We start from the raw sequence: 24,211 nt of genomic DNA on the forward strand, positions 1-24,211 counted from the left end.
TAGGGGAATATGGGCCAGCCCTCTACTAAGGATGTTGACGACTAGTCTACTCTCCAAATGCTTACCGGAGAGTCAGTCAACTAATCAGTTTCTCCCCCCCCCCCCCCCCGCCCTCCGCCCATCAGAGGCAGCAAAGGGGGAGGGGGGAGAAGGGGTACTTCAAAGTAGCAGCACTGCCCCCTCTGAAATCAGCTGGGGAGTCCCCTGCTGACCCCAGGCTACATGAGGGCGCTGTGGCTTTGAAATGCACAAAAGCCCCCACTGGGAATTCTTACACATTTCAAAGCAAGCCACACCTGCATGCAGCCCAGAGTCAGGAGGACTTCCCGCTGACCCTGGGCTGCACGCAGAGTTCTGCATTCCTCCTTTGAAATGTACAAGAGCCCCAGTATCAACTAGTTGAGCAGTCAATTAACTGCAATTTAACATCCTTACCCTCTACTCCAAGTTCCAGATCAGGAGCCCTTCCTTCAGCAGCTGGGACCTGCCTTCCTGCTTTCTCCCAAGTCTCTTCTGGCTTCACCAGCCCCCTGACTCCAGCTTACTTCCCTACAACCTTTTTCTGTTGCCAGCTGCTGGGATTTACACACGCCTCTCCTGTTTCTGTCCAACTGAGTCTGTGCCCAATCAATTCCCTGTTCCTTGGCCACTGCTCTAGAAATAGCCTGTGGAATTGACTCACCTGGAATCCCTTTTGGTCTTGTGTGGGAGTAGACACCCTATCAGTCCCTAAATGTATAGCTCAGTTGGAAGTTCGTTACTTGAATACAGACACAGAGTGGTTGCTCTTGAAAATTCAATGTTTTCTAAGATACAGGAGCAAATTCTATTTTTTTCCCTCACACGCTGATAGCTGTTAATGTTGACTAATTAATTGCAACCACTGAGCCCCTAAAATGTAATTTTATACTATATAGGTAGTGTTGTCCTTTGACTAACTCTAAGCAGTTCCCTCTTAAAACTCTTGGGTTTTTTAAATTTACACAAAAACCATGTGAATACACACTAATTTTCAGCTGGAAAACCCACTTTGCGTTGCCCATCTCACAGCTTCTTAAAAATAGCGCATACCAGGAACATTAAACTCCTTCAAAATCAACTCATGACAGTGATTCCTGGTAGGGCAGCTTATTTTGAATCTTATTCACAGATAAGATAAAATCCTAGAGAATTTTAATGGTTTCATAGTGTTCACTTTTTTATTACTAGTTCATAATCCCAAGGCAAAGACTTGGAGATATCCCCAAAAAGGGAGGGAAAGGGCCTAGGGGAAGAAAGACCTATGCGGAGAAAAAACTAATATGGGTCAATCATCAAAATAAATGGGATTATTTTTTGCTCACTCCTTACATCCATTTAAGAACATGGCTCCCTAGAAGGAGCATCTGCTTTCCTCTTACCAGAAAATGAGAGAGCTAAGCAGCTGAATGTTGTCTTCTAGCCATATAAACTTAAAGCGAAGAGTGGGTTAAACTAAGGTCCTGTAGACCAACACCGTGAGTTTGGAAACTAACAGTACATACCTGGGGTTGGCAAATGCCTGTTAAATGGTCTCATTACCAATGGACTGGTTCTTCCACAGGTTCAGTGTTCTGCTAACAGGTCTGGCAGGCTTGTTCACTTCTAACTAGATCCTTTCCGGAGGAAACAGAGCCACGGAACAGGGATAGGACGACCCAATGGTGCCCCAAATTTTCGTATGCTCTATGCAACTCCACACACTGTATGGCTAAGGACTGCTCTGGTGGGTTAAAACAAAAAGGAAGTGAAGAGGTCTAGTAAAGGCGTCAACATAGTTTAATTCAACTGTCTTTTTCAAGCCTGCTTCTAAAGTTTGCAATAAAATCATGAAACAGGTCAACTTAACATACTTTTATTGAATTAGAAAAAGTAAATTTGCCTTTAAAAAGTGTCTGTTTCGCTGCTAATCCCCCTCCCTACCCCGAAATTGATAAACACAGTTTCTTCTGTTGTTCAGGAGTAGCAAATGGTAAACAATGAATCAGAATATTTTGACTAAATATAAATTTACTGTAGGTTATAAAACATTGTAAATCAATAAGGACAGATTTGGTTTTGTATCTTAATTCTATAAATAGACTACTTTAAAATAGTCACACTCTTCAAAATAACAGTACATTTGCAGGTCCGGAGCAGATTAAGACACATCATTCGGTTATATCCTTTCACTCTATAAAGTGAGCGTACTACTTACAAAATGTTTGAAGCCTTGGACAATAGTATTGTTTCGCCAGTGAGTAGGTACAGGACAGATGGCAGCAATGCAAGCGGCTCCCATGCTGGCCTGCTCCCTGTGCTTAAGTGAGCAGCTCCAGTGGAGAAATGAGTCCCTTCTCTGCCCGACTTGCCAACAAAAATGCTAATGGCAGTGATAGCTGCTAACTGGAGCTAATCCACAGATTATTTCACACAGACCACTGCAGTGCCACCAGATGGTGATGACTTTTGGTAATTACTGACTTGGGCCAGAGTTAAACTATGACAATATCTGAATCCTTGCCAAGCTCATCAGATAGGGTGAGCAGATGCAACAGGGTTACGGAGTGTTTTGTTCACGTCGGCTAACTCCCTCCTTTTAGAAAGAAATGTTTTCATTAAAATGTTCTACATAACGAGAGGCACTGGTGATGCTCTTCAAGTTCCTGGAAAACATTCCCCCAGCAAGTGTTAGTCCTAAAGGAAGGCGGCCCCAGTGATAGGAATGCAGTGCTGAAAGAGTTCAAGCTTGCTATGGCAGCAGGCTAAAAATACAAATATTCAGGGCAAAAAGACACTCAGATGCCCCAGCAGTGGAGAGCTCCTGTGTGCAAGTGATTGTTACAAGCAAGGTTGATTCCTCTGAATTTCAAAACCTCCCCTTCCAGGCCTAAGTCACATTGGCTTTGAAAGATGTAGAAGCAAGTCAGCCAGCAAATGAACAATCTTAGCTGGCATCAAGGGAGAGTGCTCTACAGCAACCCTTTGCAGCTACATTCCCACCTCCCCCAACCAACCCTAGCGAAGACAAGTCCGTATGGTTCGTGCTGCCTCTGGCTGACAACAGACCAATCGGGTAGCCAGCGGGCTGCGGATTCAAGATTTCTATACTCCGTCTACACTTAGCTTGGATGTCACTGAGCCCAATGATGAGATCAGAAACGTGGGTTCAAGCAGAGCCTGCACCGTGACCAGTCACTTCACGCCAACCCAAAAGACAGCACCTATATTTCCACTGAAGACATGAGACTGTTTGGTGGGGGTAATCAATTGGAGGCCTCAGGAACTTCTACCGTCTAATCGCTGGTTGGAATTGTTCCTGTGCCCATGTCAGAAGAAGTAAGTTCTGGTGTTTATAACGTGTAAAAGTCAGACCATGATTGAAACTAGAAAACACGTAGTAAAAAAGCATGAATTAAAGTGTAGAAAAGTAATGCAGGCTTTGTACAGCAGAATGTCAGTTACCAACAGACCAGACAGCCATATGCTTCATTTGGAACCAAAAGGATCTAATCAGGCAACAGCAGACAAAAAAACCCAAATACGATACTGTGATCAACTACTAAAAAAATAAAGGGAAGGCAGCATTTGTCTTCTGCATAACAAAGGTTCTAAGCTGTTCAGCTGTAAAGTTTTGAAATAGCCAGAATGTTTTGTTCCCAGATACAAGCAACCTCCATTTCCGAACTGATGGTAACTCTGAGGCTCTGCTGTACTCTGGTGTCGTTAGAACTGTTCTTTTTAGATATGTAGGAATTAATTTTCATCCCAGCTACCTTCACAGCAATTTGAAATGATTCCATGGCTACTCAACTTGCCTGAATAAGTACCTAGCCTTAAGATAACACTGCTACCAGTATCATTAATCCTAGCATTTCATTACTGACATCAAAATTTTAAACATTAGGTTATTCCATAGTTAATTTGTATGGAAATATCAAATAGCTCTCTGGGCAATGCTGACAAATGCACAATATAATAAAGGCAGATATTATGCCACAGTATTTTAAAACATTACACATCCACTTCATGAAACTAGATGGGAGATTTTTTTTAAACACACTAAATCCTTTGCCATATACTTGCACCTTGTTGATGTATGCTACAATTGGCCTTCATTTACAAGTTACACATCCATGTATTTTTATGACCACTGATTAAAAACATCATGAAATTGAGAAAAATAGTCTGCAAGGTCCTGAACTGCATGAGAAATGCTGAATATCCCTAGTCCCGTTGGACTTCAGTGGCAGTTAAGGGTGCTCCAAATACTTCAGAGTGAGGCCATGAGATGGCAGCCTCCAGTCCAGCAAAACATTTTTTCAGTAGTATGAATGTGTACATTCAGTACTTGCACCTTTCGACTTTACCCAGCATTCGGAGGAGAGCCCCTTCTGAGATCTAAGGAGATGTTCCGGTTTTCCCTTTGAGTTCGCTGTAGAAGGGAAATGTGTGAGGTGCACGCATTTTCCTATTTTAAGGCACGTGGAATCAATTTTTTTTTTTAATTAACAGCTGATGGATTAAAGCAGAAATTAGAAAGTGGCCTTTCCCCTTGACTGTGGCCCCAGGTTTTGAACATGGACGATTTCTCAGTCCGTTTTGTTCAACCAAAAAGCTCACTTAAAAGTTCTCTCCTTTTCCAGGGAGAAAACGTCCAAGCCTTTTAGCATGCTGTTAGTCCTAGGATCGAACTTGCAGAGCTACATTCTACCTTCTCCGTGGCCACGTATGCTGCCTGCAGCATGGTGTCTTCACCCTCCTTACACGTGGGGTAATTTAAATGCTGTTCAGCTCCATTTGCCATAGTGAAATTTCACAGAGGCTGGCCCATGGCTTGCCCCCAATCAGGAGTAACACATCAGGACCGTTGGTAGCTGCCAAGCTTGTAGGTTGCACGAGCTGGGCGTCAGCTCCTTTCCTGTTTGCTATATCTTCAGGGAGACCTTGTGCTTTGGAAGAGATGAGATGGGAGAGATGCTCATTCTTAGACCATATGCTCTGTTCTGCCTCTGAAGGGGTCTCGATTGAGCAACAGCCTGGCAGCTCCAGGGGCTGGCTGAAGGTTTTCATTTCTATTTCGTTGCCATTGCTGAATGCTTGCTTGGAGACAGCCAGCAACTTTTGAGGCTCTTTCCCCCTTGGACCCCAGTGAATGCTGGGGGATGCACTAGAGAAACCTGGCATCTGTTGGAAACCAACACCAACTCCCAGGATGCAGTGATACCGTTTAGAAGAAAGATTTACCTCTGTTGTACTAGCCAGTTTTTCCCACCTCTGGGAACTGAAGTGGTACTTCCACAAGCTGCTGTTAGGCCTGGAGCTTGAAATCCCTCCACCGAAAGTCAGCATGGAGTCTTGAAAGACCACAGAAGAGTGTCCCACCACTTTTGGAGGTCCCTGGCTATCAACACAAGGACGGGCAACACTTAGTGTGGGTACGAAGAATGACAAACTAATACTCACCATTTTGGCTGGAAAAGAAAATGGTCATAATGCTCCGGTTGGCCCCAGGGCATGAAACCTGTCCAGCTGAGAACTGCCTGGGCACCTTGCTCAAAGGCCAAAGTTACTCTGCCATAAAATAGAGCAGACTGCGGCCACTTTCATCTTTGAGATGGCAGGGACAGAGACCAGAGGTCTCAGGGCACTAGGCTCCCTCTCAATATGGGCAGATTTTACTGAGATTAAAATGGCAACATCCCACTTGGCCACAAGAGTCCCTGCAGCCTATCTCTTCCTATACAAATAAGGGCAGCCAGAAACCACGTCTCTTCCATCCTTGCTCTAGTTCCCTCTGACTCAAATTGAAATCCAAGGACGTGTAAAACCCGATCCAATGCAATTAGCTGAAATCCCTCAATCACTGCAATTGCAAAAATCTTCCCGTGTGTTCTACAGGTGAACAGTTGTCCCAGGTATTCTACTCCTTAGTCCGCTGTCTGATTTTCAAAGATTCCAATCTTTCCAGAGCTTCAAACTCCGCTTGCCTGATTACAGTGCCATAGGGAGGGACTCACTCTTCTCTCTCTAATATATTTAGTTCGGCAACGGATGAGGTTTACCTTGTTCTGATAGCAGACCACTTGCGGCTCATAAAGTCCCACTTCCATAGATCCCTCTGTTCACTCAGCCCCATCAGTCCTCCAAACAGGTACATGCCTGTGCCATGAACCACAGCTGAGTGACCATGCCGGGGCCCTGGACCAGTGGCACAAGACAGGGGAGGTACCTGTGACCATTCCCCCAAATCTGAAAGCAAAAAGTAATGTTAGAGCTACCAAGCATGTTTGATTACAGAAAGCCACCTTGTTTAAAGAACAAAGGAAGATGTAGCTCTGGGAATAGTTTTATTTCCTCTCCATTTCCTAGTTAATCTGGCATGAGATGCCATGGCAAGATGTTACATCTAAAGGACGATGGTAAAAACAAACAAACCCAAAACCTATTTTGACATGTCAGTGGAAACGAAAGTTCCATATGGGCAACCCTGGAGTCATTTATTTATAAAGCAAGTACTGCATCCTTCCTAACACTGCTCCTAGGCATCAACCCTGAGCTGGAAACACAGGGAGGAGGTAGTCTAGCAGACACCGTGCACTCTTGCTTACTAGTACCTCTGCTGGCAGTGATTTGGAGGAACAAAGGATAACGCAAATACGGTCGTATGGTACTGAGTACAGTTGCGTGGTAGCTGACCACTGATGGGTGAAATCAGGGAAGATCTCAGTGCAGCTGAGGCTTATGGTTTTTAGTAATCCTGTTTGAAAACTTGAAAAATGAGAGCGAGCAAAAGCCATCGACTGATCTCTGCACAATGGACTCTGAAATGCTGCTGGAGACCTCAGCCCAAGGGACTAGTGCAGAACAGGCAGACTGCTCCAGAACTATGTTGCCCAACTAGTTTTAATTCCAGCCTAACATGGGTTTTCTCTGCAATCAGAATGTGAAGGTGGGGTGGTTAAAATGAAAGATGAAATTCTGCCCATAGCAAAATCAGAGGGTTTGGGCAGGGTTCTGTACCACTGCTCTTGAAAAGTTGCTGCTTAAGAGGCCTGTCCACCTCCCACCGCAATCATGATGGAAGCTGTCCATTAAGTTCACTAGGCATTGGATCAAACCTAAGAGAAGCTTGAACTTACCAAAACGTAAAGCCCAAAACTCTTGTGAAATCCCTTTGAGGTCGAAGTATCCCCCATAGATGTACATGCTGGAACTGTAAACTACTGCGCTATGGCCCTTTCTGTTAGCTGGAGCAATGATCTGAAAACATTTAAGTAATGAAATGAAAAATCACTTACAAACTTTGACAGACATCCTTGATTTATATAGGTTTATCTCCGCACCACTTTTTACCTACTTTTCAGAAGAGAACATAGTGATATCTGGGTGAAAATCTTAGTAATTTCAATTTGGGTGATTTCATATTCCAGATTTTATGAAAGAAACTTTTGCACTGAAACATTAAAGTTCAGATCTTCACTGATCTCAAATTTAAAAAAAAAAAGCCAACCTCTACACTGATGTGTTCATTCAAAGAGAAAAGTGGGTATGTTGTTTGTACTTACTGATTCACTTTTATTCAAACAAGTCTCTAATTTACAGTGAAGAAATTAAAATCTTGCCAGATTTATGTGTTCTGTTTTTCACAAACTTGGAGGTTTATGAATATGGTCAATATTTTAAAGCCTAGTTTTAAGAGAATAATAAGCTTGTTGCAAATTGGCAACCTACACTTAATATTTTCCCTCTTGATTGAAGTATTTTTAAAAGAACAGTAGAGGTAATGACATTCAGCATTTATATCCTAGGGTCAAACTGTTTTGCAAAAGTAGGTGGAACCCCCAGTATTGAAACTGCAGGGAAATACAGCAGGATACTTTATAGCAACATGTCCCTTGCTAGGAATCTAGACTGGAACTGTTTTGGGGAACACATTTTAAAGCAATCTGTTTAATCAACCTGCGTATGATTCACGCATTCTCACTTGTTCCTTACCTCAATCTTCCCTGTTGCGTGCCTGCACTCAGTCCATCTTGCTGAATCTAAGGGATTGTTTTAAAACAAAGTGTAGTTTATATTTAAGACCACAAGAGGACACTGTTCCTTTTCAAATTGCAATTCTGTGTAAGTGTCATCTTGGTATGTTATTTACTGCATAGCAAGGATGAAACACATAACACTAAAGCTACATCTAAACTGCACCCCTCTGTCAGCAGAGGGATGTAAATTAGACGCATCGAAAGTGCAAATGAAGCCGGGATTTAAATATCCTGCGCTTCATTTGCATAATGGTGGACACCGCTTTTTTCTGAAACGGGGCTTTTCGAAAAAACGGCAGTTTAGACGGGGCATTTTCGACAAATGCCCTGCTTCAAAAGATCCTGTACTCATTTTTTGAGGAGTACAGGATCTTTTGAAACAAACTGCCAGATTTTTCTCGAAAAGCCCCATTTCGAAAAAAAGCAGCAGCCGCCATTATGCAAATGAAGCACAGGATATTGAAATCCCGGCTTCATTTGCACTTTCGATGCGTCTAATTTACATCCCTCTGCTGACTGAGGGGTGCAGTTTAGACATAGCCTAACATAGCAGTACAGGGAGCTAACAGAAGGAATAGTTTAATGGCCAGGGCTCGACAAACCACTGCATCTACTCGCCTGTGGCGAGTAGATTTCAGCTGGTCGCTCCATGCGCCCCATTCACCAGCGCTTGGCGCATGCGCAGTGCGGGGCTGGTGAGTAGTTCTTGCCAGGGTTTGTCAAGCTCTGCTAATGGCCAATATCTAACTTGTCTTTTCAGACTATGAGCTAAGAAAATATTATATTACGGTCAACCTACACCAAGGTGTGTGTGTCTGTCTCGCCATGGACTATTCTATGTTACATAGGGATGTTAAAATGTGTGTATTTGTCTAAATGTATAACTGCTGAATTTTTCAGTGGCTACATGTTTACACATGGGGGAAGAGGGAGAATCAGGAACCGGTGCTCACAGGGAGCCAGCTTTTAAGCCAGCTTCCTGCAAGCATCAGCTCTTGCCTGCCCAGCCCACCCTATCCCCCACACTGCTGCCTCATGGGACCGAGAGGGTTAACCTGTTAGCTACTAGCTATGCTATCCCTCATGGGAAAAATATATAATATGCTTATCTAATGTTATATTGAAATATTAATAGTAAATAATTTTATATGCTATTAAAATACTATAATTTCCTAGTGACAAATGTATAAAAATTATTAGATATATATATAAATTTACTACTGCCTTTATTGGAATTAAATCAGTGATACAACAAATAGAAATGTTGGTTTTTCAAGTCAAGAAAAAATATTACATGTTTTCATTTTTTCCTTTTTTCATTTCAAGTCGTTTTCTACTTTATTTAATCTTTGCTATCTCTGTATTTCTCTCACAGTGCAAAATGTTACTATTTTCCTCCCATAATAGACAAAATTATGACTTTGCCATGGGACATAATTTATTAAAAAAAAAAAAACCTAAGCTCTAAGCCTGTTATTTCATTGTGAAAGAACTCTGAAGATCAGCTCATAAAGCTCTCAAAATAAGGAATCTGCTGAAAACCTTGAATACAGAAATGTTGCTACAAAAAGTTCCCCGATGGAAAGAAAAATGGATTCTTTGGCAGTTTAATGGCCTAATTTTTAGGACAAAATTCTATCTGGTTTTGCATGTAAAACACTCACTGAAGCCAAAGGGAGATGTGGATGTGCAAATACATGAGCAAACACAACTAGGCTCTTGCAATTTATTGTAATCTGTGGAATTACTGCGTAATGGAGCAAGACTCTTTTGGTGCCTTTTGGAACAAGATAACCAGACTTTTCCATACCAATGTCATACATCCAGAGAGGGCTCTTCAGCTGCGTAAAAGCCGAATCCACCATCCCACCAAAAACATAGAGGGTGCCCTGCAAGCACAATGATGAACAAACATTTATCACCTACCACCAGCTGGTATAGTACAAAAAAAATCTAAAAATAATTTTGTAGAGATAAATAATCTCCATCACCAAATAAAACACACCAAAACGCACAGCCAATCTTAACCAGTCAACAGACGTGCCACTAAGCTGTGTGTTTGAGTGATGGTACTCTAATTCTTATTTATTTAGTACCTTTTTCACAATATTTTACAAACCACACAAAGATCACCACTGAAATACAACCATGTCTTGGGAGAAAAGTGACAACTGTTTCACAAGACACAGCAATGCCTCTCAACAGTTTGTACAAAAGAAAAACAGCTGCTAGGGGCAGGCTAATTTAAACTCACCTGATAAGCCACCATTGAATGTTCTTCCAGTTCTTCTGGGCCTTCTGAACAATCCAGTTTTTCCCATTCATTGCTTGCTAGGAAACAAAAGGAGAGCTAAAAATGGATACACAAACCACATGGAAGTCAGAGGAGGGTGAAATCGAGATGCTTTGAAGGAGGCATCTTCTAAAATGAGCTCAAGATTGATATTCGGGTCAAGCACACTTTCCCCCTTGTCTGGCACAGGAAGGTGAAAACGTAAACAACGTTAACGGGATTGTTTTTTCTCCATTTTTTTTCTATTAGCATGGAAGGTTGAATTATTTCCTCCCACAAAATAGGTTTGTACTTTTATATTTGGCAAACAATTTTCTCAGTTTGAAAAGTGTTACAGATTGTTGCAGGTTTGTATGTATTATACCCCAAGTCCTTGGTATCGCACAAGCATCAATGTCAGCATAGCCCTGGGGTTCATGCTAGATAACTGATGCTAACGGGGCCAGAATGGGAGCATAAAACACTAGGATGTTAAATGAACTTCACACAAAGTGTTTTAATTTCTTTGTAATGGACATTGCACATTTTGATAATCAAGCCTTACAAAATCCAAGCATTTGTTTCTGTACTAAATTGTTGCAGTAGTTATGTTTATTTTTAATATGCAATTTGAATTAAGAGTATTTTAAGGGACAGCATTAATTGGAAGTTAAAATAATTGAGGGAAAACAAATCCTATGCTTCAGCATCTAATAACAAGAACATATGTGCATATCGCTGCATAATTAGCTAACTATTATGGGCTTTTCACCTGTCACAACCATTCAGTGCTGGCACTTGTGAGAGGCACAACAACATCTTTGATGGATCGATACGGTAAATGTGGTACGTGAACTTGATAGTCCATCTATTCACTTTACAATCTTTAAGATTGGCTCCCAAACTGTAATGGTTCACGTGCCACAGTGACCTTGAGAATTAGCTGTGGAGTGGCTCTGATTTCACAATGATCCATGTGAGTCTGCATCTGGATGTATATCGGAAGGACAAGCTTACCCATACTGTACCGCCAGAAGTCACTTAGGGTGCTATTGGACCGGCCCCCATAAAGATAGACAAACCCTCTACAGACGCTGCAGGCATGTTTGAACCGATTACATGGAGAAGGCTTGTTCTGGGGTACCGGTTTCCATAGATATTCTGCAGTTTTCCTTCTCATCCCTACACCTGGGTTCTAGCCAAATCCATGGTCTTCTATAATAGGAGTTGTACTCGGGAGATTCACCCAAAACGTCAGGGACTCCGTCTCATCTTGGGACAGATCTGTGAATGAGAGTGAGGGAGGATTTAAAAATCAAGTGTGAGAACACTGATGAAGGCCTATGACACCAAATGTTCCTGTTTCCTTCCTGCCCCACCAAACCTAACAACATTGAAATGGTCAATGAACTTCACAGCTACACCACTTCTTTGATCAATTGTGTAACATGGTGATCATAATAGATTTGGACTTGAGTAAAACATCTTGATACATTGACATGCAAAATCTTCCTTTCCTAACCCATCTGAACCTAAGATGTCTGTGACAGACAAGTGGTTGAAGAACTGCAAATAAAGACAAGTGACAGCGTGGGAAAGGGGTGCAAAAATAAAGCCACAGGGACTGAGGCTCTTACCTCCTCTTGGAATCAGTCTGATACATAGTGGGGAAGATGGAAGTGGGGTACTACACTAAGTATAACCCAGACTAAATTTAGACTGCCATCCTCAGAGGCATCTGAAATCAAGATAGTGCTGGAGAAAATAATACTTTAGTCTCTTTTGCCACAAGACAAAACAAAAAAAGCAGCCAGGTAGCACTTTAAAGACTAAAAAGGTGGTTTATTAGGTGATGAGCTTTTGTGGGGCAGACCCACTGCCCCACAAAAGCTCACATCTTGTTAGTCTTTAGTGCTACCTGATGGCTTTTTTTGTTTGTTTGTTTGTTTGACCAAGATCAGCCTAACAGACTCTGTTACTTTGCCACAAGATGTCACTGTATTCTCTGCAAAGAGAGCAACAGCAAGAGCATTCATCTACTTTTGTTCGTTTAACTCTTTGTGTTGGGTCACGGGTAATGCTTAGTGCAGGAGTGGGCAAATACCAGTCGATGGGTCTGAGGCGGGCCACCGCCACTATATTACCTGTACAGCCGCAGATCCCAGCGATCACAGCTCCCATTGGCCAGCGATCGCCATTCCCAGCCAATGGGAGCGGTGGCACATGTCCCAATCCATGCCACTTCCCACTACTCCCATTGGCTGGAAACGGCAATCTGCGTCCAACAGGAGCTGCGATCGCTGAAGCCTGCTGCCATGCAGGTAGAGGCAGCAGTCCGCCGGGGGCTCACCCTGGTGAACCCCCACCACGTTACTGCCCACCCCAGGCTTAAAGGCCGCTTATTTAATGGTAGCACAGCTAACCGTCGAAAAGACACACCAGTCTGAAACTGACTCTGCCTTGTTCAACCGGACACTCTGCTGTTGGCCCAAGTTCAGAATAAAAAGACTTAAAAAGGCTCAAGGGGGAAATCTACGATGACAGATCACAAAGGGCAGGCAAAGCACATTTGAAAATAAGTCAGTGAAAGTCGGGTCGTCTATGCACAGCTAGTGCTCTGGAAAACCATCTGCCCTGCTCCAGGACTAGGGAGGTTAGCGAGCAGTCGACTAGCGTAGCATACACCTATCGGGTAGTCGAGCCGTATGAGAGAGGCAACAAGGGGGGGGGAGGGAGACAGGAGCCAGTGTTGCGGGGAGTCAGCTTAAAAGCCAGTCTCCCCGCCCCGTCTCCACAGTGCTGCCTACCCCTCGCCGCCTTTATCAGAGGGATGGAGAGGCTGCTGCGAAGCGGCCATGGGCAGAGGCTGCTCTGGCAGCGGTTCTTGTCCGCAGGGGTCCCAGTGGGGAGCTAGGCGCTCCCATGGACAGAGGCTGTTGCTGGAGCAGCCTCTGTTCTCGGAAGCCAGGTCTGGCCATGGCCGGGGCTACTCTAGCAGCAGCCCCTGCCCACGGCCAGGGGTGGCTGGGCTCAGTCCCGGCTCGCGCTGGTCTGGGACGCGGCGCCTCTGCATGTTCAATGTAGTAAGAGCCCAGTGGCTCTTACTCCACTTACAACGTAGCACTGCAGCGCAGATGGTTCCCGCAGCCAGTACGTTCCGGGGACTGTTCTGTCCTGGCTCAAGCCAGCTCCAGGAGCTGCCCCTGCTGCGGCTCTGCAGAGCAGCCCTTATCGACCAATCGTGCAGTTGTTACAAATTATACGGTTAGCCAGATAACTGCAGGTTAACATCCTTATCCCTTTCTATTCCCAGGGCATCTGCTTTGAATATTATAATTACAAAGCAAAAATCAGGGTATGTTATCTCTCTTCAGTGACTGAGGATCTGGAAATATCCTAAAGCGACTTAGAGCAATGGCACAAGATAAATATGCCAAGCCAAAAAACCCCCACAAAAACCCTCCACTCATATGCAAAAAAGTTTGCCTTTACATTTACATTAAATCTAGTTGGGAAGTAAAGGACTATGGAAGAAGAAACATCTTAATAAGAGGGCTCAATAAGATGCTATCCCTCCCACTCTGTTTTGTTATGGTTCCAAGATTGAACACTTGAGAAAAGGCAGCCAAAACTGCCTGTCTTCTTCAGTGCTAGAAGACTAGACTGGTTGGGTGCATCTAGACTGCAAGATTTTGTGCAAAAGCAAAACTGCTTTTGCACAAAAACTTGCCAGCTGTCTACACTGGCCGCTTGAATTTGCGCAAGAACACTGACGTTCTAATGTAAGAATTCAGTGCTTCTTGCGCAAATACTTTGACGCTCTCGCTCAGGGATGAGCCCTCTTGCACAAGAATACTTGCGCAAGAGGGCCAGTGTAGACAGCATCCGTGCCAATCTAGATGCTTTTCCGTTAAAAGTATTTCTGCAAAATCATGCCAGTCTAGATGCAGCCGTTCAGTTTAAGGATGAAGCAAAGTAACAGAGAACAGGTATTGAAAACTTTTATCCTCCTGATGTGATATGAGCAAGCGTGCTCCAAGAACACCACCACCACCTATACACCCTCACACACACAGAAAAGAGAGACAGAGAGAGAGGAAGGACTTTCACTGGTGTCAGCGGAAGAAGAAAAGGTCTGTACTCTCCAAGGCAAATATTAAGAGTGAGCAGAATTCAAGGACCCCTTAATACAGATCCCCCTCCTTGTTAAGTTGTTGTAGGGAGAAGGTTGCGAGTTATATGAATAGAATCCATGGGAAAAGCAGATAGAGCCCTGGTTAATCTCATTTATGGGGATAACTTTTGGACTTTTAACTACTGCTGTGTTACCAATATTTTTGGATTTATCACTTCACACTGAGGAACCTGAATGTGTGTAGTGATGCCATAAATACCTTTGGGTTGAATTATAAAGGACAGTAGCTACCCCTTCCCTTCCTGTCCACTCGTGTTGTACAATTACTATGTGCTGTGAAACAGGAGCTGCAGTGGAGTGCCAAGAAATGCTATTTCTGAGTGCAGTGCATGACGCGCTCTGGCATCCCAGGGGATAAGAGGCGCAATATAAATCTGAATGAGGTTTGCATCTAAAGCAATTCCACCCCCTGAGCCTGTAACCAGAGAGCTCCTTTGCCTCTGTTGCTGCTCCCCGCTTTACTGAGCAGTGGCAGAGCGGAAACGATCCACAGCAGCTATTCGTAACAGTGGCCAGTTAGTGAAACCGTCAGCGTCGTGCTTGGCAGCCTGCGGAAGCAAAAGCAGGCCCTGGCGTTGCATTTCTACGCCGAGGGCAGCAGTTCCCAACCTTTCCCAGAGGGGGACCTGGTTTGACAATTCGGGAAGACTGGGTGACCCAGGGCAGCTCAAAAACAGGGGGAGAGCAGAGCCACCTGCAGAGACACGTGGCAACCCTTTTGAAATGTAATGGCGACCCATATGCTCTAGCGTAATGACTCAATTCTCTAGCTCAGGGCTTCTCACCATACAATTTTTGAGGGCCCGGGTGTGTGGCCAACTTGCTGGTGGCTGCTCTTAGCTAGTGACGGTATTTGTATCTTACTATCATTCCTCACAGGCCTCCCAGCTAGCCACCGGTTCTGCTGTGAAAGGTGATATTAACTAACAGCCCTTCACAGGAGTCTTGCTCAGCCCCAACAAGCCTGGGGCAAATTAAGCCCTGCAGAAGGAGGCAGTGATGACCAGGGGTGATGGGGGAGGGGTCAGAGGAGGCACCTGCCACCACATGGCTGAGGATGGAGGCCAGAGCCCTGGTGCCTGAGCCAAAAGTCCTGCAGCTGGATTCTGGTCCCTGTGGCTAGGAGCTGGAGCTTGGTGCCAGGGACAGAGAAGGCAGCGAGGCCTGGCGAGATAATCGGGGGGGGGGGGAGAAGCCCAGGCTCGAAGCCGGAACCAGCTCTCACAGGCAGAAGTTCGAGGCTGGAGGAGGCACTGGGAAACAGGGCAATGGGGAGGGGTGAGAAGCCTGAAGCCACTGCCATGCAACGGGAGCCTGCCAGCCCTCACCCCCGAACTGAACCTTGACCCCACTGCTCCCAGAAAGCAGGGAACTCACTGGCCACTAAGGAGGTGACTGGTTAACCGGCAGGGGCTGGAGCAACAGGCTGCGGCCACAAGAAAATCCCCTGATGGCTGCATTTAAGAAACGCTGCTTTAGCTAATAGCTCCGTGGTGTCCACCTATGGCAAACTAGCCACACTCAGCCAGCCAAATAGCCACTAGTGGCTAGTAGGGAAGTAAATGAGGAGTCGAGTCGACTACTCGCTTCCCCCCACCTTGCTGCCTCTGATATAGAAGCAGCAAGGAGGGAGAAGGAGCTGGTGCTGGGGGGAGCCGGTTTAAAAGCTGATTCCGCCCCCCCAGCACTGTCTCCGCAGTCCTGCTCCCTCCCCTCCCCCCCCACCACACACACACCCCCCATGCTGCTGCCTCTCATAGGCAGTAGTGCAGCAGGGGGGAGGCTGCTCCAGCAGCAGTCCCTGTCCACAGGGGGTCCCAACCCTTCCCCTTCTGGGACCTCCCACAGACAGGAACTGCTGGACCCGGCCTGAACCAGGACTGGGCAAGCTCGGCTCAATCCCGGCTCGCGCTGGGTCCAGGAGCTACCCCTGCTGCGGCTCTGCAGTGTAAACGTAGTCGGAGCTGGGCTGCCTGCATGCCCATCTCACGCTACATTCAAACTGCAGAGCAGCATCAGGGGCAGCGCCTTCCCTTGTCAACTACAGGATTGCCCAGTTACCCACCTCTTAACATCCCCAGAGTGTTGGACACCACCATAATTGGGGCTTGGTAAGTTTTTGAACCTGCCTTAGCCTCACTCAAATTATAGAGCTGTAGCAGTACCATTCGACATCCTTTCAGCAACAGGACTTACTCTTTATATCTTCCTGTCTGCAGAACTAACAAAGGCATTCCGTTTGGCTTCACAGGCAACATAACTAAACAGGCAGGCATGTTACGAGCTGCAATCGCACTAGAAGCTGCCAGGAAACCTCCATCAACAAGCAAAGTGAAAACAGCAGGTCAGATCAGAAATATCTATGAATTGGCAGAGGGCAACCTCCCATTAAACTCCTCTTTAAATCAGAGCAGTGATACAGCTGGAAGTGCATTTATCCAAATTACTCACATTGCAAGAGCTGTTTCTTTAGCTTGCTCTCGCTCCAAAACTTGAAGTGGAATGAGGAGGAGTGGTTTTAAAACAGTACTTTGCAGCAGGGAAGCAAGCTCTTCTCTCTTAATATCAGCCTTGTGTCCAACTGTTATCATACACAGACACGAATTTCATCCATGCAAGCGAGGTCACACGGACACAATATAAATAGCAACGCATTGTTACACACACATTTCTTTTATTAGAATCCACTCTCCAGAAAGAAGGTTGGATCCTTGCAGAGGGTCAATTGAGTTTGCTCTGGGCACTTTGCAAGCACAGTGATTGCTAGTCTTAGATTCTAAAGGGCAAGCTTCTTAGGCCTAAATTTGGGTATTTCTGTCATGCGTATACACGCGGATGATCTAAAACCATATTTAGCTATATTTAACTCAGTGAGGTCACACAGCTCTGATTACAGAAGTAGAGCTATGCAGTCACACTAACTACAAAGTAACTTTAGACCTCTGAAGTGGCTATTTGTGTCCTATGCTGTTATAGAAGAAAAAGTGATGCTGTACTAGATTCAAGGATTAATGAACTCTAATACACAAGAAAATCCTGCTCACAGATGGATTTTGTAAAGTGGCTGTGTTCATATACACATGTTGGCTGAGGAATAAGATCCGGAAGTCAGGAATGATCCGGTTTCATAATCCTTTGTTGTTACAGCCTAGAATAAATCTACCCTCTTTCTTTCCCCTCTGAAATGCTACCGAGTACCTTAGATTTCACTGCTACATTCAAACCCCAGTTGTGGTGTAATAGGGTTATCAGTATTCATTCACTATAGGCCTCACCCTGTCAACCTTTCACCGCCCTATGCAGTACAACCTCACTTCTTCAAACATTAGATCCCCTATTCACTTTCAAAACCAATTACAAATGGCTGTCCTGGTTTTAACGAAAAGCTTCCATGGATTTATTCCAAGCAATCTCATGGCCCATACTTGTATCCACGACTTTCTGCTTCTTCCCTCTACTCATGAGGGAATGACGGTGAAAGGAGGGAGAAAACTTGTTCATCTTGGCCTCTGAGGATAGAACAAGAAGCAATGGGCTTCAACTGCAGCAAGAGAGGTTTAGGTTGGACATTAGGAAAAAGTTCCTAACTGTCAGGGTGGTCAAAACACTGGAATAAATTGCCCAGGGAGATATTTAAGAGTAGGTTAGATAAATGTCTATCAGGGATGGTCTAGACAGTACTGGGTCCTGCCATGAGGGCAGGGGACTGGACTCGACCTCTCGAGGTCCCTTCCAGTCCCAGTATTCTATGATGAGAATCCTCTTCCTCTTTGGCCCTTCAAACAGTCTCTCTGGTGTTAGTGCACTAGCTTCCTTCTCTGCAGCTCCTGTCATCACCTTCCTGTATCTTTTCAATTGACATCAACCATCCATCTCACCTGACATTTCAAATAAAATCCCTACGCTTCCTCCCCTTTACTTATACCTCAGTCTCTCTCTGCTGTTACTGATCTCTCTTCAAACTTTCATTAGTTACACCTGTAAAACAACAAATGGCCTGGTAGCACTTTATAGACTAGCAAAACGTGTAGGTGGTATCATGAGCTTTCGTGGGCACAGCCCACTTCTTCAGATGACTGGAGTGTTTGATGTCCAGTGTCGGTTATAGTGTTGGAGTGTTCTGGACATCCAACACTCCCGTCATCTGAAGAAGTGGGCTGTGCCCACGAAAGCTCATGATACCATCTACATATTTTGCTGGTCTATAAAATGCTACCAGACCATTTGTTGTTTTTTAAGTTTATCCTGCACAGACTAACTCAGCTCCCCCCGAAGCACCTGTAAAACAGTTCAGGATGCAGTTGACAAGAAATATGGGGCACAAAATGAAGCTATATTGCACCACATAAAGTGTTACCCTGGGGATCACAATAGTTCAGGCCCCGATTTAGAGCATAGGTGCTGTTAGAATAGTAAAAAAAAAAAAAAATCTCAAATTATTTATTATTCCAATTCTCAACAAAAAAAGTAACAGCAGTGTAGCGCAAGGGCCCAAACTCCTGTACTAGTCAACTTAGTGGTACCTACTAAATAGCACCATGCAGTTCATGGGACTAAACTCACTAATAAGTGTTTACAGGTTGAGGCCAACGCACACTGTCTTGATTATGGGAAAGCTTTCTGGTTGATTTCTTTTCAGTTTATTTTAATGTTAAGATCATCTAATGAACAAGAAGTAAAGAGACAAAGGAAAAACTAGTTACATGAGGGTAGCTATGGAATGCAAAATGTGTAACACCTTCAATTTATTTCTGATGTCACTGGAGGGAACCCCAGACTGCCACACTGGATGACATGAAGCCCTTTCATCTTTCCCATGTGTAAAACCAGAGCAAATCCACTGAACAGTAAATATCTGAGAGCCTCTCGTTGGTACTATAATGCAACTTCCATAGCTGGTGTTACTTAGAATGCACTGATCTGTTTTATATAAAATAAGGTGAAATTTATAGCTACATTGAAATATTTTTAAACATTCCTCCAACAGAGAGTTTAAAGACACTGCTTTTATGGAATAGGGATGTTAACTATCAGGTATTTGTGCGTGTAACTGCTTGAAATTTTAGCATTTACATGCAGATTGGGGGCGCAGGTGAGAGCCGCTGCTTGCAGGCAGCCAGCTTTTAAGCCTGCTCCTCCTGAGCACTGGCTCCCACCTTGCCACTGTGAGAGGCAGCAAAGGGGGGGCAGGCAGCATAGAGAGATGGCTTAAAAGTCAGCTCCTTGCACGAGCCGGCTCCTGCCTGCCCCTCCCACTGCCTCTGTGGGTGGCAGCCACGGGGCAGGTTCCCTGTGCATGCTGGCTCCCACCTGCCCCACCACGCTGCTGGGAGGTGGGGGAGGGAGGGGCAGGTGGCTCGTGCAAGGAGCTGACTCCACACAATCCAACTGCACATTGGACAACAGTGTGTGAGGGGAGAGGAACATTTACCATGATGGCTACAACACAAAGTGTTAACCATAGCACAGAATACACTTGTGCATTAATGCTGTCCCACTGGTATTTCAAAATAGAAAAATTAAGAAACAATTTCAGGAAATACAGGGGGAAAATAATTTCAGGAAATTCATATAAATAGCTATCTGTATATTTACTAGAACATGATTTTTCAAGCAGCCTGAGCAGCTCAGGTTTCCTGTAATAAAGTATTAATTAATTGAAATATACAAGCTGATTTCTCAGCACTGCTTTTGATTCATTATCCTCTATTTTAATAGGCTGCTTAGAAAAGTTTAAACCAAGAGAATCAAAAACTTTAGAACTGTATCAATTTCTCATCCCAACATGTATGTTTCATGTGCACACACACATACAAAATGTCAGCTAAAGTTTTTTTCTTGTAATGTTTTAAATATTCAAATTCTTATGCATGCAATCCTGCAGCCTTTCCCCCCAGAGCTCTCATTGCAAATGGTGCTGTTGTGTGTTTATTGAGAGCTTGACGTTATAGTGGTGGCACTGTTTAGAGAACTATACATACACGACAGCTTTTGGTGAACTTCATGCAAGAACTTATACTGCAAACCCTTTGTCCAGTGAGTAGTCTTATTTGTGCAAATATTCCTGTTGGGTTCCTTGCATAAGAAAGGATGAGACTATGAACTTTGAGATGCAAGGGGAATTAGGAAGTATTACACTTAAAAGACCATCTATTTAGAATTAATTGACAGTCCCTACAGAAGTCTGGCTCTACTATATCACAGTTACTTGCAATGCCTGAATATTTCTGTTACAAATTTCAGTATCATTAGGATGCAGTTGTAATTATTCTTACATTGTAGTTCTATTAAACTCATACCACATTTCTCAGGATATATAAGGCCTAATTTTCAGAGATGCTGAGTTCCCAAAATGCAAAATGAAGTCTGATGTAGCTCTCAATATTAAGCACTTAAGAAACTTGAGCTTCTTACATATATTTTAATCCTTTCTTTAAATTGGAGTTGCCCCTAGAGGCACCAGCCAAAGTCAGGGCTCCTGTGTGTTAGATGCTGACACACTGACAGGCTCCACTTTGAAGAGTCTACAGTCTAAAATAAGACAAAGGGTGGGAGAAGGAACTGGTATTATCTCCATTTTACAGATGGAGAAATAGATGCATAGTGAGAGAGAGAGAGACTTGCCCAAGGTCACAGAGGATCTGAGACAAAGCCAAAAATAGACTTTGGAGCTCAATTCCAATCCAACTCCTTCTCTAGACTAGGGATGTAAATGGTTAACCTGTTAACAGCACTCTTACTGGGTGATGGTTACAGTTAACTGGCAGGGACTGGAGCAGTCCCCCTGCCCACGGTGACTGGGGGCCAGGTCCTCTGGGCCAGGCTTCTCCAAATGAGCCGGATATTGGATTGGGAAAAGTACTGAAAGACAATGGGAGAAAGGAGTCGTATGGCACAAAGGGGAAAAGTGTAGGGAATGAGAAGACGACAAAAGGAGAACTAAGGCATAGCCTGGGACAATAGTCAGTAGTAAGGACCTTACAGAGGTAGAAGAGTTTAAACACTACACAAAAGAGACAGAAGCCAAATGGGAGATTCAAGTGGGGAGGGAAGTAACATGTTGAACTGGTGAGACAAACAGATGGATATGGTCTGACTTGACGGGAGACACCTGACAAGCTGGGGGAGAAGCCAGATAGGAAAAGGCTAAAGTTATCAAAATGACAAGGGCTTATTATATCAGTGCACCAGCAATTAAAAAGAAAAAAACACTTCAGTTGATTAGCTTTGTTCTTAGCCAAAAATACAAGGGCTGCATTTAAAGATGCTGCTGATTTCCTTTAACCTCAAGGTGCATTATGTGTATCTCTGTAATAGAGACTGCAGTGACAGGCGCTCATGCGTAGATGTGAATGACATCTACCCACACAAATAATCCCAACAACTTCAGTGGATTTACTCACGTGGATCCACCTGGTGTTTGTACTTAATAGGACTTGCTAGAAGAAGAGGTGGCAAGTTGTCCTCATATTATATAAGGTCCAGGACCAGAGACTCTCCCATATACCCTGGATTCTATAGTTTTCCACTCCAAGCCATCTGATAAAGTGGGTTTTAACCACACAAGCTCATGATACTATCTTTGTGTCTAAAGTGCCACAGGACTACTCGTCGTTTTTAAAGTTACAGACTACCACGGCTACGCCTCTGAGACTATTTATAACTAAAGTTGTCCAAGCGTCATCTCAGACAAGAAGCAGGATGGGGAGAAGGGAAGCCGGAGGAAGTCAGAAAAAGGAAAACGTATGGTCTTGTAATGAAGGCTCAGAAGATTTGGTTTCAATTGCTGGCTTTGCCACAGACTTCACATGTATGACGGGTAAGTCACTTTATTTCTCTTTTCTTCGGTTCCCCATCTAGAATATGGAACGAAGACTTCCCTCTTCTCAACTTTTGTCTCTCTCATATAAAGGCAAAAACTGTTGTTTACTATGTATACATACTGTAATGGGTGCACTATGCCCTGATCTCAGTTGGTGCTTCTAGACATTGTCATCCATTCTGGTAATCTTGGCTATTTTTGGCCCCTATGAAGATGTGGAAGAGAATGTACTTTTCTAGTGTAAGAAAACACTGAGAAGCTATTTTGGCTTACATATGCCACTTGCCATCTGAAATGCTCACATTGCCTGTTCCTTAGTAGAGAACTGCCAAACTCTTCTCACCTTATAAATGGAAACGCTGTAGCCTCCTTGAGCCCGGATAGGGTGGCTTGCCCCTTCCAAAGGTTGGAAGTCTGGAATCAGCCAGCCTTGGCCAATTATTCCTGCCTGTCCCACCTGGGATGCGGAATGAGATGGCGTTTAATTAGTAGAACCAGCTGAGCATTTATTCCCCAATGAAAAGCAACAGAAAGCTACAGCATGAGAAATGCTCGGGGAACCTAACCACCACTATGAAGTGGGAGTGAAATACTCTAGAAATGTCTGCGAATGCACAGACCACACCCTAGCAAGGAAATGTTTTCAGGCAGGGAAGGCCTAGGAGTGTGGTCTGCAGGGGGATTCTGGGTACTAGGCTGTGTTGTTAAATTCATCTCTGCACTGCGATGTTGATGAATCAGAGATCAGTTTGTGGTGCTGAGCTGAGCTGAGCGAAGGGGCCCTGAGTTACAGACCAGGGACACAGAGACAGGAGCCTGGGGAAGCAGCAGCCCCCGAGCTCCCTGCAGACAGAAATTGCTCCGGGGAGGCTAAGTGCCTCCCTGGGCTCTAACAGATGTAGGGAGCAGGGCTTGAATGCCAGCTTCCCAGGTGTGCAGCTCCCGCCCCCCCAATGCTGCTGCCTCTGTCAGCAGCAACACAGAGGGCAGGAGCGCAGCAGGACCCGGTGCTGGGGGGGGGGGGGGGACTTAAAAGCCGGCTCCTGCCTTTCTCTCCCCCCCCCCGACAGAGGGGGGGTGATTTGGATTAAGGGACGAGCCCGGGGTGAATCATGTGCAGGCTGTTGGCTCACCCCCCTCACTAGTAGGCGAGCACAGGGCAGGGAAATGGGCACGTGGGGGGGGGGGCGCAGTACAGCAGCTAATGCACCCCCGGGAAAGGGCCGGGCTCCTGGTTGGCTTCAGCGCCAGCAACAACCCCCCCCAGGACCCCCGCCCCGCGCTCACCGCCCCGCCGCGCAGCTGCTCCAGCCCGGTCCCCCCAGGCCTGGCGCTCCGGGCGCACGGACCCGCCCCGCGCTTCCTGCCTGCGCAGCGAGCCGCGCCCCCCCTCGGGGCAAAGATTTAAAGGGGCCGCGCTCTCTGCACCCCCCCACCCCCGCTGGGGCTCCCCCCGGCACCCCAGCTGCAGGAAAGGGGGGGCAAAGCTCCCCCAAATACCCAGCGGGGGAACTGCCCTTTGCTCTCTTGCGCGCACCAGAGGGGGAGCCTCCCCTCCTTGTAACAGCTCTGGAACTGCCCCCCCGGGGCAAACCCCCGCACCCCTCCTTTTCAATGCTCCCCGGGGCAGCAGCCTCCCCGAGAAGGGGTCCCCCAATGCAGCAGTGAGTTTGGGAACTGTAGGGTGCGTGCCTGGCCAGAGCAGGGGTAGGAGCTGTTATGTTGTTCAGGTCTCCTTGGTTGAGCAGCTGGGCACATGTGGGGAGGCAGGGCCCCACTGCCTTCAGGGTCACGGGCCCAGCTGCCCATCAGGAATGGAGGGGAACATGGTAGCCAGGCAAGTTTGCAAGGCCCATGCTATAGGTAATGTAACCTGTGCACAG

The 24,211-nt window shown here is 45.3% G+C and overlaps 1 protein-coding gene across 4 annotated transcripts; it reads right to left on the bottom strand.

Annotated features, from left to right (window-relative positions):
* Positions 1-1,857: 1,857 nt before the first annotated feature.
* LOC102448459 (attractin like homolog atrn-1-like) lies at positions 1,858-23,707 on the bottom strand. Of its 4 annotated transcripts, XM_089779639.1 has the most exons (9): positions 23,616-23,707; positions 22,672-22,785; positions 11,329-11,595; positions 10,294-10,370; positions 9,850-9,928; positions 7,996-8,042; positions 7,140-7,260; positions 6,063-6,249; positions 1,858-5,401 (listed from the first exon to the last, which is right to left on the bottom strand). In XM_089779639.1, exons 3-9 carry the CDS (start codon positions 11,489-11,491, stop codon positions 4,777-4,779), a joined length of 1,299 nt encoding a protein of 432 aa, XP_089635765.1. In that variant the 5' UTR covers positions 11,492-11,595; positions 22,672-22,785; positions 23,616-23,707; the 3' UTR covers positions 1,858-4,776. The 4 variants fall into 4 exon arrangements, with proteins under 4 accessions (XP_089635765.1, XP_075789184.2, XP_089635766.1 ...); XM_075933069.2 differs by lacking the exon at positions 22,672-22,785 and having other exon boundaries at positions 23,616-23,679; XM_089779640.1 differs by lacking the exons at positions 22,672-22,785; positions 23,616-23,707 and adding an exon at positions 16,958-17,107.
* Between the last annotated feature and the right edge of the window lie 504 nt (positions 23,708-24,211).

This window comes from Pelodiscus sinensis, chromosome 7, assembly GCF_052426305.1.
Source record: "Pelodiscus sinensis isolate ZL-2025 chromosome 7, ASM5242630v1, whole genome shotgun sequence".
NCBI lineage: Eukaryota > Metazoa > Chordata > Testudines > Trionychidae > Pelodiscus > Pelodiscus sinensis.